The 23,764-nt window shown below is 34.8% G+C and overlaps 2 protein-coding genes across 2 annotated transcripts; both read right to left on the bottom strand.

The window, feature by feature from the left end:
• Positions 1-11,210: 11,210 nt before the first annotated feature.
• Positions 11,211-14,481, bottom strand: LOC114399683 (pentatricopeptide repeat-containing protein At5g15010, mitochondrial-like). The gene has a single exon (XM_028361893.1). The coding sequence runs from the start codon at positions 13,585-13,587 to the stop codon at positions 11,767-11,769; it is 1,821 nt and encodes a 606-aa protein (XP_028217694.1). The 5' UTR covers positions 13,588-14,481; the 3' UTR covers positions 11,211-11,766.
• A 764-nt stretch (positions 14,482-15,245) lies between these two features.
• On the bottom strand, positions 15,246-23,562 carry LOC114400472 (apyrase 2-like). Its single transcript, XM_028362936.1, has 9 exons — positions 22,729-23,562; positions 22,401-22,529; positions 22,083-22,139; positions 21,897-21,989; positions 16,744-16,949; positions 16,472-16,563; positions 16,108-16,325; positions 15,818-16,007; positions 15,246-15,717 (listed from the first exon to the last, which is right to left on the bottom strand). The coding sequence occupies exons 1-9, from the start codon at positions 23,038-23,040 to the stop codon at positions 15,605-15,607; spliced, it is 1,410 nt and encodes a 469-aa protein (XP_028218737.1). The 5' UTR covers positions 23,041-23,562; the 3' UTR covers positions 15,246-15,604.
• Between the last annotated feature and the right edge of the window lie 202 nt (positions 23,563-23,764).

Raw genomic sequence — 23,764 nt, 5'->3', positions numbered from 1 at the left:
TCAATTAATAAGCTTTGTAGGTACCATCACGAGTATATAATACTAGTCCAAGGTAACTAATAGGATCACAAATTTAAGGTTTAAACCTACCCAACAAATTATATATGTTTTAGTTAACTCCAATCCATTTTAATAAGAGAAAAGTTATTTAATCACAATTCAAACGATGATTGAATAATAATGTATAACTATTTTATATTGTTTCATAAACATTAAACATTTTTAATAATTATATAATTAATGATCAGTTTTTCTTATAAGTCACATGATTATATGTGTAAGTTTTAATTTGCTGCGCCGGCTAATACTTCCTAATACCATTTGTACCATACTTATCCCATATTCGGAGAATTTACACACATGGGGTTCACCATGATAATTTTGGGTCATTTTTATAAATAAAATATTAATATAAATCTCTTTTAAAATAATGTATCGATATGGGTCTTTTTTTATTATTGAGCGATCAAAATAACATGTTTCACCAATAGGTTCAAAAAAAAAAAAGACATGTGTCAAAAAACATATCACATGTTATGTTTTCCTTAAACCTACCAATTAAATTATTAATTTTGATTTGTTAATGGTAAAAAAAAGACTCTAGTCGGTTAATGGTCAAAATATTATGTCAGTTTTTTATAAAAGAAAATTAAGTCATTTTAATGTGATTATAGTCCTTTGTCAAATGAATTATAGTTCAATTCTCTTTTGAGGGTGATGTCACATTAGCCACTAAAAATATATATTTTGAGTTTAATGCTGTCATACAAAATACTTTGACAAATAAATAATAAAAATAAAATATCACGCACATAAATAAGATATAATTATACATTAAAATTGTTGGTTTAAGTGAAAATAGTTTGAATTCTTATTTAAGATGTCTTTTTATATCATCACAATGTTGATGCAAATTATCTATTAATTTTATTGAATCTTTAGTGAGATTTTTCTTTCTAATTAAGTTTTTTTCATCTGCAAGATTTGAATTTGAATCATTTCTTAATAAGACTAAGTCTAAGAATAATCAGACCAACGACTTGATGATATTCTTATTGAATTTGAGTTTTATGAATGTGAAAAACAGAGAGAATAAATTTTATTAAGGTTATCAATTAGATTTTTTAACCAAGATTGACTATTGATAAATTAATAACATAAAATAGTTATATTATTTTTCTTCTCTATGTTTCTTTTATCAATTTGCAAAAATTTATTCCTCACTTTTCTCTCTTTTTTGTCGAAAAAATTTAAATTTATTTTCTTAGAAGAAAATTTAAATGTATTTATTATATATGTAAATATAATATCTCAATTGGCACTGCACTTTTTGTTTTGTTTTTGACAAAATTGGCATTGCATTTGCACACTACATTAATTGATTGTTATATTTTATTAATGTCGTCAAATACCAGCAACAATTTCACGCCACCCTCGTGGGACAATAAACCACCAAACTGAAACTGATGGGAGTACAATAACATACTAACAAGTCTAACCTTAAAATTAGTAATTTGGATAGGCCATCGAATGCTGACCAGACTTTTAAAAGCCATGGGTAATTCCATTGTTTTCACGTCTTTCATGTAGTTTACTTTTATTTTTCAAATGTTCACACTCTTCTCCAAAAGATACGAGCTCTTAAATTGATAATGTTTTTATACAATAAATAATTGCAATCTATTTTTAAACAAAGTCAATTTTTAAACCAAGTCTTTCATGAAGTGATTTTTAGACACACTTCTATAGACAATAAGAAGCATGCTTATTATCTTAAAAAAAAGAAAAAGAAAAAGGAAGCATGCTTATTTTTTTTTATATAGATGTATTTTCATCTGAGTTTTCGCCCAGAATTTTCGTTTTAAGATTTCTATTATATAATTATGTTGATGCAAATCTGCCGTAAATAGAGGAAACTGTGAAAGATGGCTACTTTTATTTAACTTTATTTTGTTTTCCATAACTTCTCAGTCCACGCAATTGTGGAAATTTCGAAGGAGGGAGATTCAATGGATATTCTATATATTGGACATTCTGGGAATTGCAATAGAATTACGTGGCTCGAAAAATATTCATTCTTTTATTGGAAAAATATTCATTTAAAATAGGCTTAATTGAATTTTTTGCTATCCAATTTTTCATTTTTGTAATTTTTTTTTCAATTTACTAAGCATTGTGATTTTTCTCCCTTTTAAAATTGCTATAACCAGACGTGTTTAAATTCTAACCATTCCAAAAATAAATTACAAACTAATCCAAAACAAAAACAAAAACATTATCTAATACACTTATTCACTGAAATTATTCAAAAATGATAAAATTTGGTAGATCTCTTACCATATTTAATAATTCTTTCTTGATTTTGTAATTCATAATAAATTTTAATTAAGAAAAAAAATATTTAAATGAGTGTGCTAAAGAGTGTGATCCTAACACTCCTATCCAAAAAAAAATCATAAACTTATGAAAACAAATTCTTTTGTATAACTGATGGATTTGATTCGAATTTTGGATGATGTTTCTAAAACTAAAACGAACCGCATAATATGTTTTTTTATTACATGAGATAGAACAAGAAAACAAACAACAAAAGACTACAATTGGCTAAATTAGCCACATAAGAATTGGACACCTAACGTATATGCAAGCAAACACGATTTTTTTACAAAGCTAGTAATATCACTAAGCGAAAAAAGGGACCACTGGGACTATACAAAATATCATTAAAGGATGATAAAAAAGAAGTATTAAGATGGGGACTATATCAAAATCCATGAACAAACAATGGGAAGTAAATCCCAAAATTAAGAGAATCTGTAATTAGGGAGCCCTTGTCTACTACAGAGCAGCTCTCCCCAAACAAAAACAAGAGCATTATCCCACCAGGAAAAACAAGAGCACAAGAATTGTCTTCCTAAATGTGAGAGTAAATTAAATCTATAATTTTACAAAAAAATTAGCATTTTCCCCAATGTCTTCGAATGCATCAAGGAACTATAAATGAGTCTTTGAAGGCTTGAATGACAAGAGTAGAATCACATTCAATCCAAATTTCCTCCAATTCTTTTGCATGGCCATTTCAATATCCAACATAACAACAACTAGCTTTTCAAAAAGAGCATTACAGGTACCGAAATAAGATGAGAAGCAGCCAAGAATAGCGCCTGAGATCCCTGAAGAGGCCACCACTTCCAACATGACCAGGGGTTCTAAGAGTAGCCCCATTAGTGTTACATTTTATAGTATCAAAAAGCAGGGGGAACCAATCAACCCTCATGATGATAAGAGACTTAAGAGCAGGAATGCAAGACAAAAAAGAACTTCAAAATGGAGAATTCAACAATGCTATTTTTTAGTGAACCCTTTGAAGCAAAACTATTAAGCTATATTTGGAAATTAGTTATATTTGGTAATCTTTTAATGTGCAAATCAATGCAAATCAGAGTTGATTTCGTTAATAGTTATTTACAGCTGTATAATATTTAGGCACATGTGTAATTGATAAATGTGTATATCAGAGACACAATTTTAAGAGGAATCGCAGGTGCACATTCTTGTATATAAACAATGACCCCTTGAAGAATAAAACCATCTGAACCGACATTCAAACTCACTGACTCAATCCCTACTCCCTTTAGCAGTCAGCAGTTGAGGCCTTGGGGCTTGGAGCTTGTATCTCTCTCCATCACATTTCTCTCTAATCTCTATTGCATCACGATTGGTCTCTCTCTCCTTTGCGTTGTGACTCATGACTGATCTTTCTCTCTCCCCTTGCGGCCTTGCATCTCTCCTCCCTTGCGGCCTTTCATCTCTCTCACCCTCGATGACTTTGCCTCGACGAGTAAATGGTAATGGGGTTATGCTTTCTCTTTTGATGTTGGAAAATTGCTCTATTAACTACTATAATGTTAATTTCTTCTCTATTCTATGCATTCTCCCGTTGTCATATTAACCCACTTGGAAGATTTGATTTGATTTCCCTAGTTGTGTGTCTAAATTGCACAATTCATAAGGTAATTTCTTATTCATTCTCCATATTTGTGTTTTTGAGATGATTAAAGTGCCCTTGTTGCAAGTTAAATATTGTTGAGCTTGTGGAAATATAATGTAAGAAATATACATTTATTTAAAGCAACTTGGCGGTATTTAAATTTCTTAGAGATTGTATTGAGTGTTAAATGTTGACGATTAAATGAAATTGTTGAAGGAATTAATTTGTCACAAGGGTTTGAAATTGTTGCAATGGATTGTTGTGGCCATTGACTGAATTGGTCCTCCTAATTAAAGCATGAAAATCAAAGTTGATTAGCTAACTAATTCGTGTCATATAAGAAAGATATTATATATATATATATATATATATATATATATATATTATATATATATATATATATAGAGAGAGAGAGAGAGAGAGAGAACTCTAAGCAACAAAATCACAAAATTACAAGTATTTACATACCAGTATCCTTATAGTGCAACGCCAAGCAAGAAATTAATCATATCCCAAATCATAAAACAACGATCTGATTATTAATAAGAAATTAACCTATCTAAATTATACATATTCATAAAAATTGTATTAGTTTAATACCTTGATTGATAAGAGCATAAGGAAGTTTTAAGTTGCCCATCACTTCGTTTGATGACACAAAATTCAGCTACTATATCCTAAATTAAATACAATTTGATGTTCTCATAACTTCTTGTTTATAAACAATGCTTCTTGGTCATCTCTAAACTTCTTCATATAATCTTTTTATCATGCTTTTGATTGTTCTTTATTTTTTATTGTTATCATTTTTCACTTCTTAAGTTAAATATTGTAAAGCTATACACTAATTTTATATCTTAATTTTTAAGCAAATAAAGAATCAAAATGGATGATCATGATGACCTTCTAGCTTCAGAGATGGCTGAGCATTCGACCCCTTCACCTACTGCCTCAAACATTGCTAATGACTTACAACCTTGCACCCAAAGATGTAGAAAAAATCGGTCTAGAGTTTGGGATCACTTTACTCCAGACCCTGAGTTAGAATATAAGAGAGCTACATGTAACCATTGTCAAAGCTCAATCAAGTGCGATAATGGAACAAGTTCTTTGCTAGCCCATTCAAAGAGGTGCTATGATAGGGGGCAAAGTTCAACTTCAACAACAAAAAATGTGGAAGACCATGTGAGTTCTTCCCCCTCATTGGTCAAATTTGACCAATAAAGATGTCACAGGGAACTAGTAAAGATGTTTATAGTAATGAAGCTTCCTTTCTGACTAGTGGAGCATGAGGCTTTCATAAAGTTTTTAAGCATCTTACAACCAAAATTTAATGTCATCTCATGTGCTACATTAACTTGTGACATCCTCACATTATGGGATATGGAGAAGATCAAGTTGAAGAGTTTTATTTCCCAACATTGTCAAAGAGTGTGTCTTACAACCGACACTTGGATTTCTAATCAAAATCTTAGGTACATGTGTTTGATTGCCCATTTTATTGATAATAATTGGAAGCTAAGCAACAAGATTTTAAATTTTTGCCAAGTCACAGGCCATTCAAGAAAGGTTATGGCCAAGTTTTGGGAGGGATTCTTGAATAGTTGGGGGCTACATGACATTAAGTCTTATCATTGATAATGCCTTGTCAATGAGCATTGGGATTCAACATCTCAAAAAGAGGCTAATGTCTTGGAATAGGTTTGTTTTGAATGGAGACTACATTTACATGCATTGTTGTGTGCATATTCTAAACTTGATTGTAAATGAGGGTCTAGAAAAAATTGATACCTCTATTTTGAGAATTCGGGCTGCAGTGAAGTACATAAGATCTTCTCTTTCTAGCTAGATTGGCCACATTTAAGGATTGTGTTGAACATATGAATAGTAAACACAGGTTTTGTATGCTTAGATGTTAAAACCAGGTGGAATTCAACATACTTGATGTTAGAGGCAACTTTAAAACATCAAGAGGCATTTTTAGAACTTGAGTTCTAAGATGGCAAGTATGCTAATGAGTTGAAGAAGGGAAAGGTGAAAAGTGCACCTACTTGTCAAGATTGGGACTATGCACTCTCAATGTTACCATTTTCTATGTGTTTTTATGAAGCTATCGTGTGTCTTTTTGGTTCATCTGATGTGACCGCTAATATGCACATGTTAGGCCTTTAGAATTGGATGAAAGATCAATGAAGCATGTAAGTCTAAGGACGTGGGTATAAAGTCAATGGCTGAAAAGATGAAAACAAAATACATGAAGTATTCAAGATATCCCGACATTTTGAACATATTGTTATTGATTGTTGTTGTCTTAAACCCCTATTATAAATTGATTTTTGCAACACTACTAGAAAAATGTGCTTTAGCAACCGATTTATAGTCATATCAGTCACTATATTTAGATCAATGACGAAATATGTGTCGGTCGCTGTCTCATGACCGATACATTCAATCGCCAATAAAAACTCCTATGGTGATTTGGTTATTTTATCGTCAAGAGACCAACTCAACGAAACTGTTTGTCTCTAATTTGGTTAGTAAGGTTTATTTAATTTTTTTTTAATGTTGGTAGCTGTTTCAGTGGCTGTGTAGCGATCGAGATATATCAGTCGTTGGAGTTTTTGTCTCTAATATGGTCGCTACATTTAATTTATGATATTTTAAATGATACTTTCTGATAATAATGTCGGTCGTTCTTTCGGTGGCTTTGAAGCAATTGAAGAGTTTCGGTCACTAAAATATATAAATGATTGTAAATACTAAATTCATAAGAAAACAAAAGTAGTGGTTGTTTCGGTCACTAAAAGAATCAAAAAATAGTCACAATTCTACTCACTAAATTAAATTCTACTACCTAATTTGTTCAATTTTTGGTAATTAATAAATATTTAACCTATTTAATCTGCTTAATAATTAAGAATAAAAAATTCTTAATTACATTCAAACCCAGTAAGATATATAATATATCCATAAATTCGAATACTTAATTTGTTAATTACTTGTAAAAATGCATTTTCATAACTCAAAAAGTGTAGATTCACAACTCAAATAGTACCAACAAAAATTCCATGGCGTGTAGCTATGTAACTAATAAAATCAAAATAAACATGATGCTAAATATTATCATCTAGTGCAATGAATGGTCCTTCAGCTCAATCAACTCTCGCATTGTCAGCATCGTTTTGAATGTCATTTGCACTGGTAGTAGTTGTAGTAGGACCTGACATGAGAGATGTAATATTGAAGTGCTCTAATATAAGTTGCATCTGGTTCTTTTGTTGACAAATTTATTATTCTGCTGACGAATCTACTCTTTTTGTTGGTCATGATTCTACATCTTGCTAGTGATTGTGGCTCTTTAATTATTATAGAATTTGTGTCTAGGAAGAAAATCATGCTTTCGGTAACAATCGTGAATAATATGTCAATCCTTACCACAATAACTACACAACTTGGTATTGTAATTTCCTTTATTATTATTGTAATTTCCTTGACCTAGCATTCCTTTGCCTCTACCACTTCTAGAAGAAGAAAATCCATTCTTTTGATAGCATGTTCAACAGTATGTTCATATTTACCACAATAACTACATGGTCAACTCAAAGTTGAACTTGCAACATTTATCATAGTATTCTTAGTTTCAAAACTCAAATTTCCAATGAGATTACAATTAAAAATATGGCATTCTTGTTGCACTACATATGAAAACACTTTGGCTATTGTTGGCAAAGGATCCATCATCAAGAATTTGATCTAACATTGCTATATTGATAATTTAATCCATGCAAAAACTTTTACTTGATCTTGTGTTTTTTTATCCATAACACTAGTAAGAGCATCACATGAGCACTTTGTTGAACAAGTACAAATTGGATCTAGTCTATAATTCTCAAGTTTTTCCAAATTATTAGTAATTTTGTAAATTATTCCGTTACAAAAGAATCACCTTGCTTTATTGTTGGGACCTCTAGTTGTAAATCATAAATTCGCAACAAATCACCTTGTGAGTATCATGCTTTTAAATCTTTCCATATATCTATTGTTTTGTCCATCCTTAGAATGCTTTTTCGAACGAAGATCGAAATTGAGTGAGCTAACCAAGAAGCCACCATATTGTTGCACTTCCATGCACGAAACAAAGAACTATTCATCATAGGTTGCAAAAGACTTCCATCAACAAACTCAACCTTGTTGTTCACAGTCAATACTATGAGCATTGATCTACTCCATGAATTGTAGTTTGGGGGATCTAGAACTGGTGAAATGAGAGCAATAGCTGGACTCTCGGTAGAATGAAGATAATAAGGCTATGAACATTTAGGGTTTGATCATTATCTATACTCATGATGATGCAAGAATCGTTAGAAAGAAAAAAAAATCAATTGAATAAGAAAGATTTGGATCAGAGTTACGCAGCAAAGCTCTTCATCTGATGAACTCTAGTCCCATAAAAAAACTATGAATCTTCATAATAGGGAGAGTTTCAACATAGATGAATAGGGAAAACAAATGATTGAAGAAGATGAGCTTAAATTGATCAATTGAAACTTACAAAGAGTTGTTTATTACATGTATTTATATTTGGTTGAGAATGAAACATAAATAACAGTAAAAGGACAACTCATCAATAATTAACTCTGAGTTTAATTAACTAATTAATTAACTATTATTAACTATTCAATTAAGAATTTACACTTTTGAGAACTAATTAATCTTTAAAAAGACAAATATTATTAAGATAACACAATATTTGAGAAGCATATTGTATGTACCAACACTTTTAAGGGACTAAAGGTAAAGAAGATATTACTTTTAAGGATTGAATTTTATATCAACTCTGTTATTAAATAATTAAATTTAACTAATTTTGGGACAACTAATTATTACTTTATTAGTGAGCTAAATCATCAAAGTGAGTTAGTTGGATTGAATGTAATTCAGGTAATATTCCCTTACAAGTTAGAGCCTGGTATATGTTTGGTGAATGGTGATGCACACCATGCCAGTTTGTGACTTGTAATGGAGTAGGTGATAATTTATTTCAAGGTTTAGTTTGTTTGTGAAAAGTTGGGTTAGTATTTTGTATGGTAAGTAAATATAAACCTGTGGGTATTATCCAACCTTGGCCCAACTTTAATAGTTAAATAATTTAAATTATAATAATAATTAAATAATAAACTTAAAATTATATGTTTAGTTAAAAATATAATTTAATTCTTAATATTTTATTTTTTTAAGTTCTTTGTTATTAATTAATTTTTATATATTATTTGAATTAAAATATAATTGATAACATGATATATGATTTATTTAAAAAATGTATACGTAAATTAGAAATAAAAAAAAGTGTGGTGAGTTATTTTATGGATTTTCTCTAATCCAATAAAATATGATATGAATGGATTAGGATTTTAAAAAATTAAGCCGGTCTCTTTTAAACTCACCCAAATTTGCCTAACCTTTTGTGGGGTCGGGCAAAACCGAAGTTGGAAGATCCTAAGGCACGATCCTCAACTTTGGAAGATGAACAAGATATAGTGTGTTGCTTCTTTGTGCACTACGAAGGGGAAAACCAAGGAAGAAACAGTAACCAGAAAGTGAGCAACGGGTGTCACATACAGCCAACTGTATCACTAAAATTGAATACTTGCAAGCATAAAAATCTTGGGAAGAAAAGACCTTGACCACTCCTTGAAATATCGAAGCATTCCGCAAGTTGCATTACAATGAAACATACTGAGCCTAGAACGAATTCCATAGGAACATAAGATGACATTAAAAAAATGTATATAATATTTATAATCATTGCTTTAAAGGTAAATGGTAATAATCATAATTTCAAATGGGGCACGTGAAAAAAGTTGAAGGAGGAGAAAAGTCAAAAGGCCAGCTACGACCACTGGATAATTGATGAAAATAATGCCATACACATATAACAGAAATACGCCTCTTTATTCCTTGCACAGCAAACAATAGTTACGTTTAGAAGTCAATGGCTCAACGCATTTGAACCAACCATTAAAAAAAAAAATACAATCAAATTTAGAAAACTTGCATGATCTAGCAAGTGCAAGAACCACTAGACTAAATACGGCTATAATCCACAAATTGTTTCGGAAACCATTTTGAAAAGGATCAACTTAGCAATAAAAATTACAGATTCCTTACTGTAAGCTCACTCATACACCTTACTAAACTCTCTTTCCTGCACTCCAAATATTTGCAAGCCAGCCCATCCAACAGCAGAGTTCCCTCCATCTAAAGGTTTAACAGAAAAATGTTAAATCACGTTACCTGGATTCAAAAATAGCCATTATGAAAAAATTTAAATACAAAAGTTGTTTAGATAGCAATGGCATTACTAATTTACTCTTACTGCTGGGTCCAAAACAAAAACTTAGCACAAAAAGGGCATCAAAATGACCCTCAGGCCTCACCTCCATGGTGTTTTATGTAATCAGCTATCCAGCTAACCTGATTAACAATCGTGACACTCTTTTAAGACCTGGTATGGGGTGTAGGTATAGGCTAAAGTTCAAGCAAAGAAGCCTGAGTCATCAGTTCCAGGATCAAATAGTCTCCAGAATCTCGATGGTATGAATTATGGTTCTAGGTCAAAATAGCATGTTTGCAGGGACTCTAACAACCAGTGGCGGATTCACGTTGTTGGGTGTGGGGGTAATTTCACCCACAATAATTTTTTTTTACATCGATATATATAATAACATTTATTTTCTGTCGCCATAAAAAATTAGTTTTGTCCCCATAAAACATTTTTTCTTTAAATTAATGTAAAATGTTATAAAAGATAAAAGAGAGAATAAATTGATATTAATTTTATCATTTTATCTTTTTAATTTTTTTATAGTATTGACAATAAAAAAATTATACAATATTTTTAAAATATGAAAATATGTAAAGAGTAATTATAATTTGTAAAAACATAAGTATTTTAGATTTTTTTTTTTACCTACACATTGTATATTCCGTAAAATTTGTAATATTTTTCTTCTATGAAAATATTTTAAAAAAATTGCTCCCACTAGAAAAAATTTCTGAATATGCCAGTGTTAACAACCCAAAGACCAAAAGGGCTAACTACAAAATCCAGAGGTCATACTAGATATTATGTCCTAGGACCAAAGGCATGAAAATAAAAGATGTTGCATTATGCACTACAGCATAAAAAAAAACTAATGGATGCCCAACTCAAGGTGAATAGTTAGAATTTCATGCAGCTTCATAGATAAGGCAATTAATTTCTTCCTCAATGTATGTTAACTTCATATGTCTATTAATTTTACTTCTAGAGTAGATTCTATTAATAACACCGCAAGCAACTATCAATTCACATTTTTCTCAGCAATCAAAGCGATAACAGCAGTCAGTGGTTTGAGTTTCTACATCCACTTGTGGAATTTATACCGAATTCATGAAGATACATAGAAGCACCTGAGTTCAGCTCCAGTATTACAACATTCACCAAGGTTAACCGATAGTAAAGGAGAAATGACATTTAGATCACTATAAGTTTTAACTCAAAAGTATCCAATTCTATAACAATTAACAAACTCAGGTTGTTTATTAATTGCACTAACCTTGCAGCTCTTGCTTATGATAAGGAAGTTGAAGTCTGGCTATACATCAAGAAAAGAGTATGCTATCCACTTGTTTGGGGTACACAACTAAATTTAAAAAATATACTGACCAACAAGCGTCATCTTCTTCATAGATAAAGTATTAAAGTGTCATTGGACCTCTCATCAAATAAGGATTTACTGCTCCCAGAAAGAAAAACCCCGTTCTCTTGTTACTCTTCTGGTCTCAGGTTCACGAAGAAAGGCTTTTTCCCTGTCAAATTTACTCGGTATGGCCTTTACTTTCTTTTTAAGAGTATCATTTTCCAGTTGATTAGGTTCTAAATTTGTCTCCTGACCCTCTGTTGCCTGTTTCCCGGAAACCCATGCTTGAAGCATTTCTTCTGTCTTCGGTTCAGGTAGGAAGCCTTTCTCTTGCATCTCTGCATAATATGTGTGCGCTTCCTCCAGCTTTCCATTTAGAAACAGCCCATGAATCAGCACTATATATGAACTACGATCATGGCCTATCCCATCTTCCCTCATTGCATCCCACATCTTAAATACATCATCAAGCTGGCGCCAGCGGCAAAACTTTCTCATCAACATTATATAAGTCTCAATGGTTGGGTAGCATCCCAGCTCTTTCATTTTGTCCAAGAGCTCAAATACTTCTTCCTTGGTCCGTAATATACGGAAGAAAGCATGAAAAGTTTGAATTGTTGGGGACAGATGCCGTTTCAAAATCTCATAAAAAAGTTGTTTAGCTTCATCAACTTTGCCGGCTTTGCAGAGAGGTTTGATCAGGGAGTTGTAAGTTACAACATTTGGAGTAACATCATTGTCTTCCAATGTTCCAATGAGATTGACAGCTTCTTTCACAAGCCTGCCCTTTGCTAGGGCATAAATGACTGCATTATAAACCTTCCTATCTGGAGTGATCTTCCTTTTCTTCATTTCATCAAACATCCTGAGCACCTTGTAAAGTTTAGAAGATTTTGAATAGCAAGATATGATACTTCCATAGGAGACAACATCGTGTTGGATTCTTCGCTTGCTCATCTCATGCCATATTCTTTCTGCATGACTAGTGCTTACAATCAAATTACACCATCCATTCAGAATGATGTTAAAGCTTTTGGTATCTAATGGGAATAAATTTTTGTTGCAGAACAGTAAGTGCTCAGCATCTTGCACATTCTTATACCGACAAAGGGCAGAAAGAAGGCTATGAAATTCCTCTAGCCCAACTTGAAAGTTAAACTGTTTATAATCATAGAAAGTATTGATAGCCCTTGCAACATCATGTACAGCACAGTATTTCCTGATCATAATCAACAGTGTTTGGGGAGTGACAAGAGATGGACCAGTTCTACCTCTTCTCATTTCCTCAATTAAGTTCCAAGCAGTATCAAACTTCCTCATTTTGCCAAGGATGGAGATCATAGAATGGTACTCGCGAATCGAATGAGCATACCCCGGTTGCTTGCCAGCCCACAAGAAAAAAGTGAAAGCCGCCTCCCAATCATTGCGAGTTCTCAAAAGGACCTCCACAACCAGCTTTGCTGATAGCACAACACTGCAATGCTCAAGCTTCTGCTTAGTTTGAGATGGTACAGAACCCATTTCATGCATTATATCCAAAATGGTTTTAACATCTTGGGCAAGTCTATCATCCCTAAAACGTAACTGACTACAATGGGTATCTTTGTTCTTGTCATGATCATCATCATCCCCATCATCATTATCATCATCATCATCATGACTCAAGGCCTCATGTGCAGGGGCATCAGTTGAAGCCCCAAAGTTTCTGGTTGAAGAAGTAGAAAAATGCTTGACTGAGAAACCAAATTTTGGTGGTGCTAAAAAAGTTTCAGAGCTAAAAGGCTTAAAGAAATTGAAAGTAGCACTCATAAGGGGGTGCTCAACTTTATGACTATGAGTAACAGTGAGTGAGCTATGGCTGATGCGTGATAGCTCAACAAAGAAAAGAGTTAAGTTAAATCTGATTCTGATCATGATTTGATAAATCAGCAATGCACACTTCAGTCTATCGAAATTGGACAGAGCGCCAAAATAAAATAACCCAAAATTCTTCGGTTCTTTAACGCTGAGCGAAAGGTGTTTGTGAAAATGACTGAAAGAAACTCAAAGCCAAGGTAACTCGTAAATTGAAAGCAGTATAACGTGGTGTCCACAAAAATCACGGGTTTTATGGAATGTTTGAGAGAAAAGAACTCCTACCTACAGAGAGGGAACTGGAGAGCAAACATGATTCTTCTGATGATCAATACTGGGCCACATCGTTGAGAAGCTCTTTGTGTTAACGTCTACGGAAATGCTATCTACATCATCTTTTTACTCTTAACACTCCCTATTTATTATGGACTTTTAAAAATTCCAAGATTACCTCTACCTTCATCTCTAGTCCTCTACCCCTCTTTTCCTCCCTGCAACCCCGCTATCTCTATATTTAATTTTCACTTTTCACAGATATTTCAAAAACTAGTTTCAACAACAATGTAAAATTTACTTTATGGAAAATTAAACCTTATCTAAACTAATCTTAAGGTGAATTAAGTTTTGCTGAGTTGAGAATAAAAACTTTACATTAAGAAATAAAATAACGATTTTCTCTATTAAAATTGTATTTACATTTTCTTTCTTAAAGTAGAAATTAATCCATCAATTTCCTGTCTCACAAAGACCACTGCCTCGCAACCATGACTGGGAGTAGCATATCATTCAAGGATTTCGCTAAACCTTTTAAAGTGAACCAATTGGAGTCCATTGCCACCAAAATGAACTCACCCAAGTTGAATCATGGTACAGAGTCATATACCACAATTGCATTTGTTACGGTGTAGACACGAGAAGTTGAAGATATCGAAGAGTTGTTGGAATCTGAGAGAGAATGGCTGTGTGATTTTGTATTGAATGAGTGTGTTAGTTACATTAAGTTAGGATCTCCTTATTTATAGTAGTCTTAGATGCCACGTTTCAGGGTCTTATTTGATTATGACTTGTTCGGAGTCCTATTATTCCAGTCGGGCTATACATCGGTTTTAACTGTATTTTTTAAGTCGGGTCTTCTTGAGACTTCTAACTTGAGATCCCCTTTAGGTGTTAAAGTTGGTATTTATTCCGAAACAATATTTTAAACCATTTACACGACATTGCTTACTCAGATTCGTTTTGGGTTGTTTTGTATCAACTCCGTTTGAGTTACTGTTGAGCAGTACTGATACAGAAGAAATAAACAAGGAGAAAAAGTGTAATAAAAAACCCGACTCTGTCATTGTTTTTTTGTAATAGGAAAATGTGATTTTATTCTGTTTGTATTTTCAATATTACTAATTATTTGTTAGCTATTTATCCGAGTGTGTATGCGTATTTGGCTATTTGCTATTGTCTATTTTTTGTGTACTGCTGTAATGCTTTTGTTTTGCATCCTGTGTTATTGCAAGTGTTAAGGCATTTTAAATGAATGATTATTAGACCAAAAACATCTCTACATGAATGCCCATTTGTAACAAAAATTAATAAGAAAAAAATACTATAAAAAAGAAAAACAGAAATGGTCAGGAATGCCTGATTTAGATGAGAAATTGATCACAACGAAGTTATTAACCCACACTCCTGCAAGCGACAAGCTAGGTCTGGGCAATCAACAAGATGAGAAGTAATAAAGGATTAACTATGATCACGAATGAAACCATTTATAGAAACAAAAATGAAATGGTGTATCACCATTTTGTTCGTCTCTGAAGACAACATAAAAGATGCCCATAACGAATCGAATGAATCTTCCAAAATCGCAAATTAGATATGTTGTGAATTAATTACATACAAAAAATAATGAAAAGCTATAATCGCCCATTATTTCTGAATCACAGACCCATATCCAATCTCAATTCAGCCTGAAAGTTAATCTCTGATCATCATGAATGACAGTATTTCACCACAAAATCCTGGTGATGAAATTCATGTGCCCCTAGGTTTCTGAAAAATAATCTAAGCGATGATCCCAGTAATTTTACGTAGATGACACGGCTTCAATGGCGCTGCCTAGGGGCCATGCTGCCTCAACCAGGGCATCATCGTATTTAACTTTCTTCACCAATGTAATCTCTTGCCATGGATATATGCCTGCCAACAAATTGAAGCAATGAGTGCAGGAAGATAAAACCATAAATCAGACTTTGTAGAAATGTCATTATAGCTATTCCAACATTGAAATTAAACCTACCAAACCCATCAACAAGCAGTGTATACTGGTATATAAGATCCATGCAAAGATATGGAAGGTTCCCCTCATCAACACGAGGAAAAGTGGATTTGGCATTCTCAAGTTTTGTTTGACATGCTTGCTTAGCTGCATCCTCAAAATCTGCAGGACGAACTATCGCGACTGGCAAGTTGGGATCAGCAAAACCAGCCTATGAATAAATAGTATGATTAGAACGGCAATGAAGTAGCATTCCAAGCAATGGCTAGCAACAAGCATTCCAAGGTTGAATAAAATAAAATAGTAAATACCTCGACAGCTCGGTCAAAGAAGAAAGAGGCAACAAAAAGGTTCTTCTGTCCATCCCCCCCTCCACCATTCCATATCCCACCAAAAGTACACTTCATATGAGTACATGTTGACTCATTAACTTTGAGAGCCCTAAGAGCAACACTTTTGCATTCATTTAAGCTTGTTCCAGAAGAGCCGGATGAAGCCTTAAACAACTTTCCTCCATAATTGTAGGATCCTAAGAATAAAAAAAAGTTTTAAAAAGATATTAAAAAAAAAATTCAAAGCTCTTTTTCCTTGTGGACCAATGAAAGGTTAAAAAAAGAGCCAAAATGTAACTTGGCATCAAAATAGCATCAGGCAGACAGAAAGGAGTATATTTACCATCATAGCCAGATATGATACAAGGGTTTTCAGCATCATCAGAAGCCTTTAAAATCTCTGCACGAGCAGCTAGTAAACCATAGTGCAAGTAACTGAAAGCAAGATGTAAAAATCTATCAGACAAAGAAAAATAGTATTACAGAATATCAGTGAACATGTACTAGGAGATGAAAAAGACTACAAAGTGGAAGTACACAGGTCCATGAGTTAATGCTCCTAGAGGCTGAAAAAGATGACAAATCAAACTGACATAACAAGAGTAAGTAGAAAACCTGTGAACATAAAGATAGTATTTCCTTCCCCTCAGGAACATCTCCTTGACATATGGGTCCCCGCCATCTGCTACTTTTGGAGCCATGGCAGCATCTGTCTCTGAGATGGCATAAGCCATTTGAACAGATCCACCTCCAAGATCAACTACCCCAACAGTCTTTGAATGATCTTTTCCCAAGTTTCCCAATAGATAGTTGATAGTAACCTAAAACATTTTGCAAGGTAAGACAAACAAAATCGTGTCAGTTCTTTAGAGGAGAATATACACAGTTCATAATCCCTTTACAAGCTATAGCTAGTAGTGCATATTGATGCTTTAATTGATACACTTCTGTACCAAACATATGTTTTATAGCACTGTGTACGACTTTAGATCTATGAAAAGCTATCTGACCATCTATTCAGTACATTAACTTTGAAGCAATTATCATATATCTAGCTTTCTAGTGTTCTAGAGACACCCGTCCTTTAGATTTTAGAGTTCTAAATAAATTATATTTTTCTAATACATCTAAGAATTGCTCGTACCCTCTTCATATAGAAATTCCAAAAATTTAATTATGTTAGAATAAAACTACAGTTGAAATAATTTTATTTTGGCAAGGGAACATAGATCTTTCCATTGTTAGGTTTATTCCACAAAAAAAATATAGTGAACAATTACTCAGTTGTTTTAAATTTGTCAGAATGAACCATAAATTGAAATATCTAAGCTTTTTTATAGACAAATCTTTGGAATCTAACAATCAGAAACAAGAACCAAGTCCACATGTCTTTTGTTCTTCTGAATTCAGATCATCCATGATTTAGAACTCTAATAAAATAATAATGCCCATCCCCAATTTAAAACTTACAAATCTTTATAATGTTGTCCATCTCTCCATCCTAATTCCCTATTTCAAAACTCTTATAGTACTGCATATCACTATACTAAAACTATTACACGATGGAAACTACCAGTGAGATGGCATCATGGACAGACCTTTGTGTAGTAGTGTGGGGACAATGTCATTTACTCAATTTCAATTTTTTTTTGTAATACTACTATAATATTAGATTCTCATTTAAGCTTCATTGTCTTTGAATATGCTCCGTATCAATTTTATTATTATTTTTTCTCATACAACGTAAGAGATAATGAGATATTATCTTACCCCCACTACCGAAAATTTCCAAGTCTGTAAGTAGATGTTACTAACAATCCTGCCTAGAATACTACTTGTAAAAAACTGTTTCATTAAGAATATAGTACATTAGTAGAAGAATATTAATTAGAAAGAAAAGTGAAGATATATGAAATATTTTTTATATGGACTTTAGACTGCACAATTTTTCAGTAGTAAAATATGCATGCTCCTTTATTCTATTAAATTGCAAATTCTTATGCTTGATGTGAATATATATCAGAAAACAATCTAATGAAGAAAATGATTATATCAAATATTTTACACCAAAAATCTCATCATTTATATAAAATGCATTATCTCTTAGCAATGCATCAATATATTAGTTTTAAAACATTTGAGACCAAATAACAGGCAAACACCCCTCAAATCAGTACTCTTTATTTGAGAGCATATGCAAGCAGTACAAGAATAACTTGTTGAACTCTAAAGTGAGAAAAAAAAAAAAAGAAGCTTATATGGGGTGAAAGGTCATGTAATTATAATACAGTAGCAAATCAAACATAGAGTTACAAAGTACAAACAACTAGGATTATTCAGAAAACAGGTCTGGGGAGGTCATACCAAGTTCAATAAGTTAAGTTTTCCACCCAACAATACAGGATGCACAAATTCAAAAGAAAGTTCAACTATAATGATATGGCAGGAGTTTGAATGCAAGTGGGATGAAACTTTCTCTGGTGAAGAAGCACAGAAGCAAATTTTATAACTTTTCACAACAAACTGGTAACTGATTTTTTTAAATAAACTTTATAATTGCATTTTGAATAAAATATTCCAGGAGAGCTTGCAATAAATATAAATCAACAAGCTATATCATCGGTTTTCCACCAATTAACAAAGAGCATATATTCTCAAGATCATGTCATGAAGCAGGGTTATAGAAATTCAAGATTCGCTAAATTGCCACAAAAAGAGGAGTGTAGATGGCATTGATGATATGAAGATCATGCTCCAGAAATGGATGCAGAAGCAAGGCATTTCAGAGACATTCAACGATCATGGCGGCAAAAATTCTGACGACACTGGAACAAAGATCGTAGTTCAAGAAGGGGCACCGGAATCAACACCGCAAGAATGGTAAAAATGGGAGGAGTTGCCTTCATTCGAAGGTAGCAACCCGCTGGGGTGGATAGCACGTGCTGAGAAGTTTTTCGTGGTTCAACAAGTGAAGCCCAAGAAAAAGCTACGCTAGGCTTTTTTCGGGATGGATGGAAATGCAGTTCACTGGTTTCAGTATTGGAGGAGAAATGCCAAGAACCCAAGTTGGGAGGAGTTTACAGTGGCGTTGTTGAGAAGGTACGGTGGGGTTAGGTGTGGTACTGTGTACGAGAGACTTGCAGCTTTGAGGCAGAAGGGTGGTGTGGAAGAGTATGTCCAGGAATTTGAGCTACGGGTGGCTCAAGCAACATCAACTTCTGAGGATCAATTGTTGGGGTATTTTCTTGTTGGGCTTCGTCAAAATATTCGAAGTAAAATTCTCCCTCATGATCCAAGGGAATTGGTGCGAGCAATGGAATTGGCATGTGACATTGAGGAAACCAAGAGGGAAGAGAATAGGTACGGGGAATCACGAAATCGAGGGAGCAGCGGAGGGTTCAGATTTCAGTCAGGGGGTGGAACAATGGTGCGAAGTTCGTCCTCTAGGGGCGCGAAACAGAACCAACAGAACCAATTGCAGAATAAAACAAATTTTGGGGGAGGTCAATTCGGTTCAAGCTATGCGGCCAATAAGCAAGGCAAAAATTCTGCTTGGGGAAACAGAAACAAAGGTATAAGGAATTTTTCATATCAAGAATTTGTGAGAAGGGATGATAAATTGTGCTTTCAATGCGGGGGACCTTTTGGGACAGGACACAAATGTCCAGAGAAAAGCATAAGGGTGATGATTTTAGCAGAAGATGAACAAATCAATGAGAAGGGAGACTGCAAGGATTGAGGTGGAGGAAGAAAGTGAGGAGGAAGGTAGTGAGAGGGCTGAGATGGAGTTTCAGTGGATGGAGTTGTCACTATGTTCAGCAAGGGGTCTTACTCAACCTCAAACTATGAAAATGGAAGGGGTGATTCAAGGCAGGAAGGTGCTGGTCTTGATTGATAGTGGAGCAAGCCACAATTTTATTTCCACTCGGTTGATACAGGAGTTGAGATTAGGAGTAGATCCAACTTTTGGGAGTGTTGGGGAGATTCGAGGGGTACACCTGTGGACCACGAACCACCACATAAGGAGACCTAACACCACACTCTAACCCAAAACCTTTCTTCCACATGGTAATCTTCCCCTCGAGTGGAAGTCTTTATCATCCACAAGTATAGTCATTCTGGCCACCTACGATACTTGCACTGCCGCTCCATCTGCGGGGCATGCTGCGCCGCCATCTTATGGGTCTTCTCCTCACTTATATGGTGCTCAACCTTTCCACTTCTACCCGATGTGGGACTTCACCTCACACTTGTAACCCAACAGGGAGATGGTCACAAAAAGAATGCTCAAGGACGTTGTAAAGAGGTGGCTATTAAGTTGGGAGAATATGCAATGGTGGGTGAATTTTTCTTGTTTGATTTAGGAGTGGATCTTATCTAGGGATGGCTTGGTTAGCTACTTTGGGAGAGGTTAAAGTCAATTGGCAAACACTTTCAATGAAGTTTATGCAGCAAGGGCAGTTAGTGGAGGTAAAGGGAGATTTGGGGTTCTCAAGAGTGTTGGTATCACCTCAAGCCTTGATGAAGATGACAGAAATAGAAGCTGTTTCAATGTTATGGATGATAGAAACTGAAACAGTCAAATCAAATGAGGAAGTTCAGGATAATGGGAAGGAATTAGGGCAACAACCACAACAGTTGCAGGCCATTTTGGAGGAATTTGCTGCAGTTTTTGCTGAACCAAAGGAGCTTCCACCCAGTAGAGATGAGGATCATCGCATCCCCATCAAAGCAGGAGTTGATCCAGTCAATGTCAGGCCTTACAGGTATCCCTATTTGCAGAAGAATGAAATAGAGAAACAAGTGTTTGATATGCTTAATGCGGGTTTAATAAGGCCTAGTAAGAGTCCATATTCTAGCCCTATGATATTAATTAAGAAGAAAGATGGTAGTTGGAGGTTTTGCATTGATTATAGAGCCTTGAATATGGTGACAATTCCTGATAAATTTCCAATTCCAGTAATTAAATCCTCTCTTCAGTCCATCTTTTCTGTTCTAGTTGGGTACAGAACTCATCTGAGTTATGTTAGAGGATTTATTTAAGAAGAATCCTAACAGGTTGTATCAGCAATTAAATCCCATTGCCCGTCTGGTATAAAGGTGAAGATTTTTATCCCTCTCATCATTTGTGGTAGAGTTTTATTTTAAGAAAATGGGACTGTAAAGCAAATGCATTTTTTACGACTTTATTTTCTTTTCTGCTTGTTATACTTCTAGGAGAACCCCTTGTCCTCCTTCCTTGTTTCAGACTTCTTGATATAGTGTTGAGCAACTCAATAAACTATGAACATAGTATATAGCACAAACTTAATAAAAGAATAGAAAGATAAAAGGGAACTTCTGACTTAGTCTGTCTCAAAAATACCTTCATCAACATAAAAATCCATTTAATAGAAGAGAGTTCATTCACAATTGGTCTTTCAAACCCCTCTCCATCACACTCAAAAATAAAGAATCAGAAACCACTGAACCACCAAACCTCATTAAACATTATTCAAATCCCACAATCACCATAAACCATCATGTAATCTAATTAACAATCTGATCTATGTTCGTGAAAGCTAGTCAATTCTCTTATAGTCCCTGTGCACTCAGTTCCAAAATTTTAATTATCTGATCTATTTCAGTAAAAGATTCTTAATTCTCCCCAGTCAGGATGCATTCTAGTCTTGATGTGTAAATAATAAATGGCATAAAGGCCAGAGGCAATCCTAAGAAAATATAAAGCCATAGCCAATAACTAACAACTTTAAGTTCATAAATCATACCCATTGATAAGCACCTTCTTGTGTTCCATCCAGTACCGTAACTGCATCACTCTCAGATTTAAGGCTACTCCTATCCTTAAGCAAATCCCTTACCTTAAATTAATGAAATTCAAAGAAACAAAATGTTAAAACAAAACTAATTGTGCATGGCTGCTAAAACCATTGAAATTGAGACACAGTAGTCACCGCTTGCAAAATCCTATCCGATGCATCCCCTTCCAAAGCCCTCAAACCCGCAGTTGCCTGCATATAGACACTAATTCAATTCAAGTTCCCTTCAGAGAAACCCAAATGTCAATTAGCACACACCGATTCAATGTATATTTGGATGTCAATTAAATGAGTTCAAAAATACCCTTAAAGCAACAAATTCTTCCTCTTTCATTTTGTGCATTGAAATTCGGGAATGTGCATTAGAATTCCTAAAAGGACATTCCCAAATTCCAACTTTTATCTAAAATAGGCTTGGCAGAATATAAATCTAAAAAAAAAAAAAACACCCACCCCAACTCGAACTGGTGTCTTGGATCGCAATTCACGAGGAACAACACTCTCCGCTTCCTCCAAAAGCGAAACCAAAGATTCCGCTGCCTGTTTCGGATTCTTAGCGAACGCACTCAAACCCGGTTTTTTCTGCAAAATACAAACCAACATTATAAGACCAAAAACACAAGCAAATAACAGCAATAACCACGGTTTCATCGCAATCCTTGATACTATGGCAAATGGCGACCAAATGTGGCTTCAATGTCGCGTGAATCCAAAAAATTTTACGTTGCGATCGTAACCTCAGTTAAAATCATAATATAATAATAATTTGATTTGATTTGACCTGGACGAAAAGCTCGAGATCTTTGCCAATGTGAACGAGATCTAGGTTGTGATCGAAATGGAAGACGTGGACGCGGCTGCCGGAGCTGCCGGCGTCGAAGATGACGGCGTAGGAGCCGGCGGATTTCTCGACGGGGGATACTTTCCGGTTAACGAGGGCGTAGCCTCCGACGGACTCGTTAGAGATGCTGGACGGCATGACGTAGAGGACGAAGGTGATGAGGAGAAGCGGGATCGCCACGACGAGCAGCGTCCCCCGGAACCGGTAGATCTTGTCGGCGAGGGACTCCTGGCGGCCGGGGCGCTTCAGCATTTTGCTGGACTCGAACTCCGGCGAGTGCTGGTCGGCGGCGTGCGACGGCGGAGAGTTGCTGCTGGCCTGGCCGTCGAAGAGCTCAGCGGAGGACGGCGACCGGTAGCGGATCTGACCGTTGGAGGAGGCGGCGGGCGGAGGCTCCAGCTCGGTGTCCTGGGATTGATTCTCAACTAAACTAATTGAAGAAGACGAAAACGACGACGACGGATCCGGAAACGACGGGGAGGCGAAAACGGCGTGATGCTGTCCGTCTTATGGGAAAATGCACGTTGCGTGCGTCTCAGACACTGAGGTCTTTCTCTCTCGCGCGCGCGCGCGTGTAGTGAGAGAGTCAGTGTCTGTGTTGTTTGTGCGGGAAAAATGGTTAAATGGTGTGTGTAACTGTAAATTGTGAAGGAAGGAAAGAAAAGGAAAGAGAAGGTTACTGAGTTGGGCCTTCTTCGCCCTCTGAGTCGGACTCGGTCTCTAGTGGAAGAGAAATACCGAGTCGTTCTGTTTCTGAATCTCTCCGCGTTGTCCTTGTCGTGTGTATTTTAAGTATTATTAATTAAGTGTAAAAACCAAAAAGTTACGTGGCATATACGGCCTGGTGGAAGAAAATGAGAATGCTACGAAAGAATAAATCTTTTTTCACTTTACATTATACTACGGGCTACTGTTGTGTGTGCACCAAACTAGGGACTAAAGCGTATGTGGAATTGCGTATAAATAGAAAAAAAAA

Source organism: Glycine soja, chromosome 19, assembly GCF_004193775.1.
Source record: "Glycine soja cultivar W05 chromosome 19, ASM419377v2, whole genome shotgun sequence".
Lineage (NCBI taxonomy): Eukaryota > Viridiplantae > Streptophyta > Magnoliopsida > Fabales > Fabaceae > Glycine > Glycine soja.
Note: the sequence above shows the minus strand (reverse complement) of the source record. Positions and strands in the feature narration are given on the sequence as shown.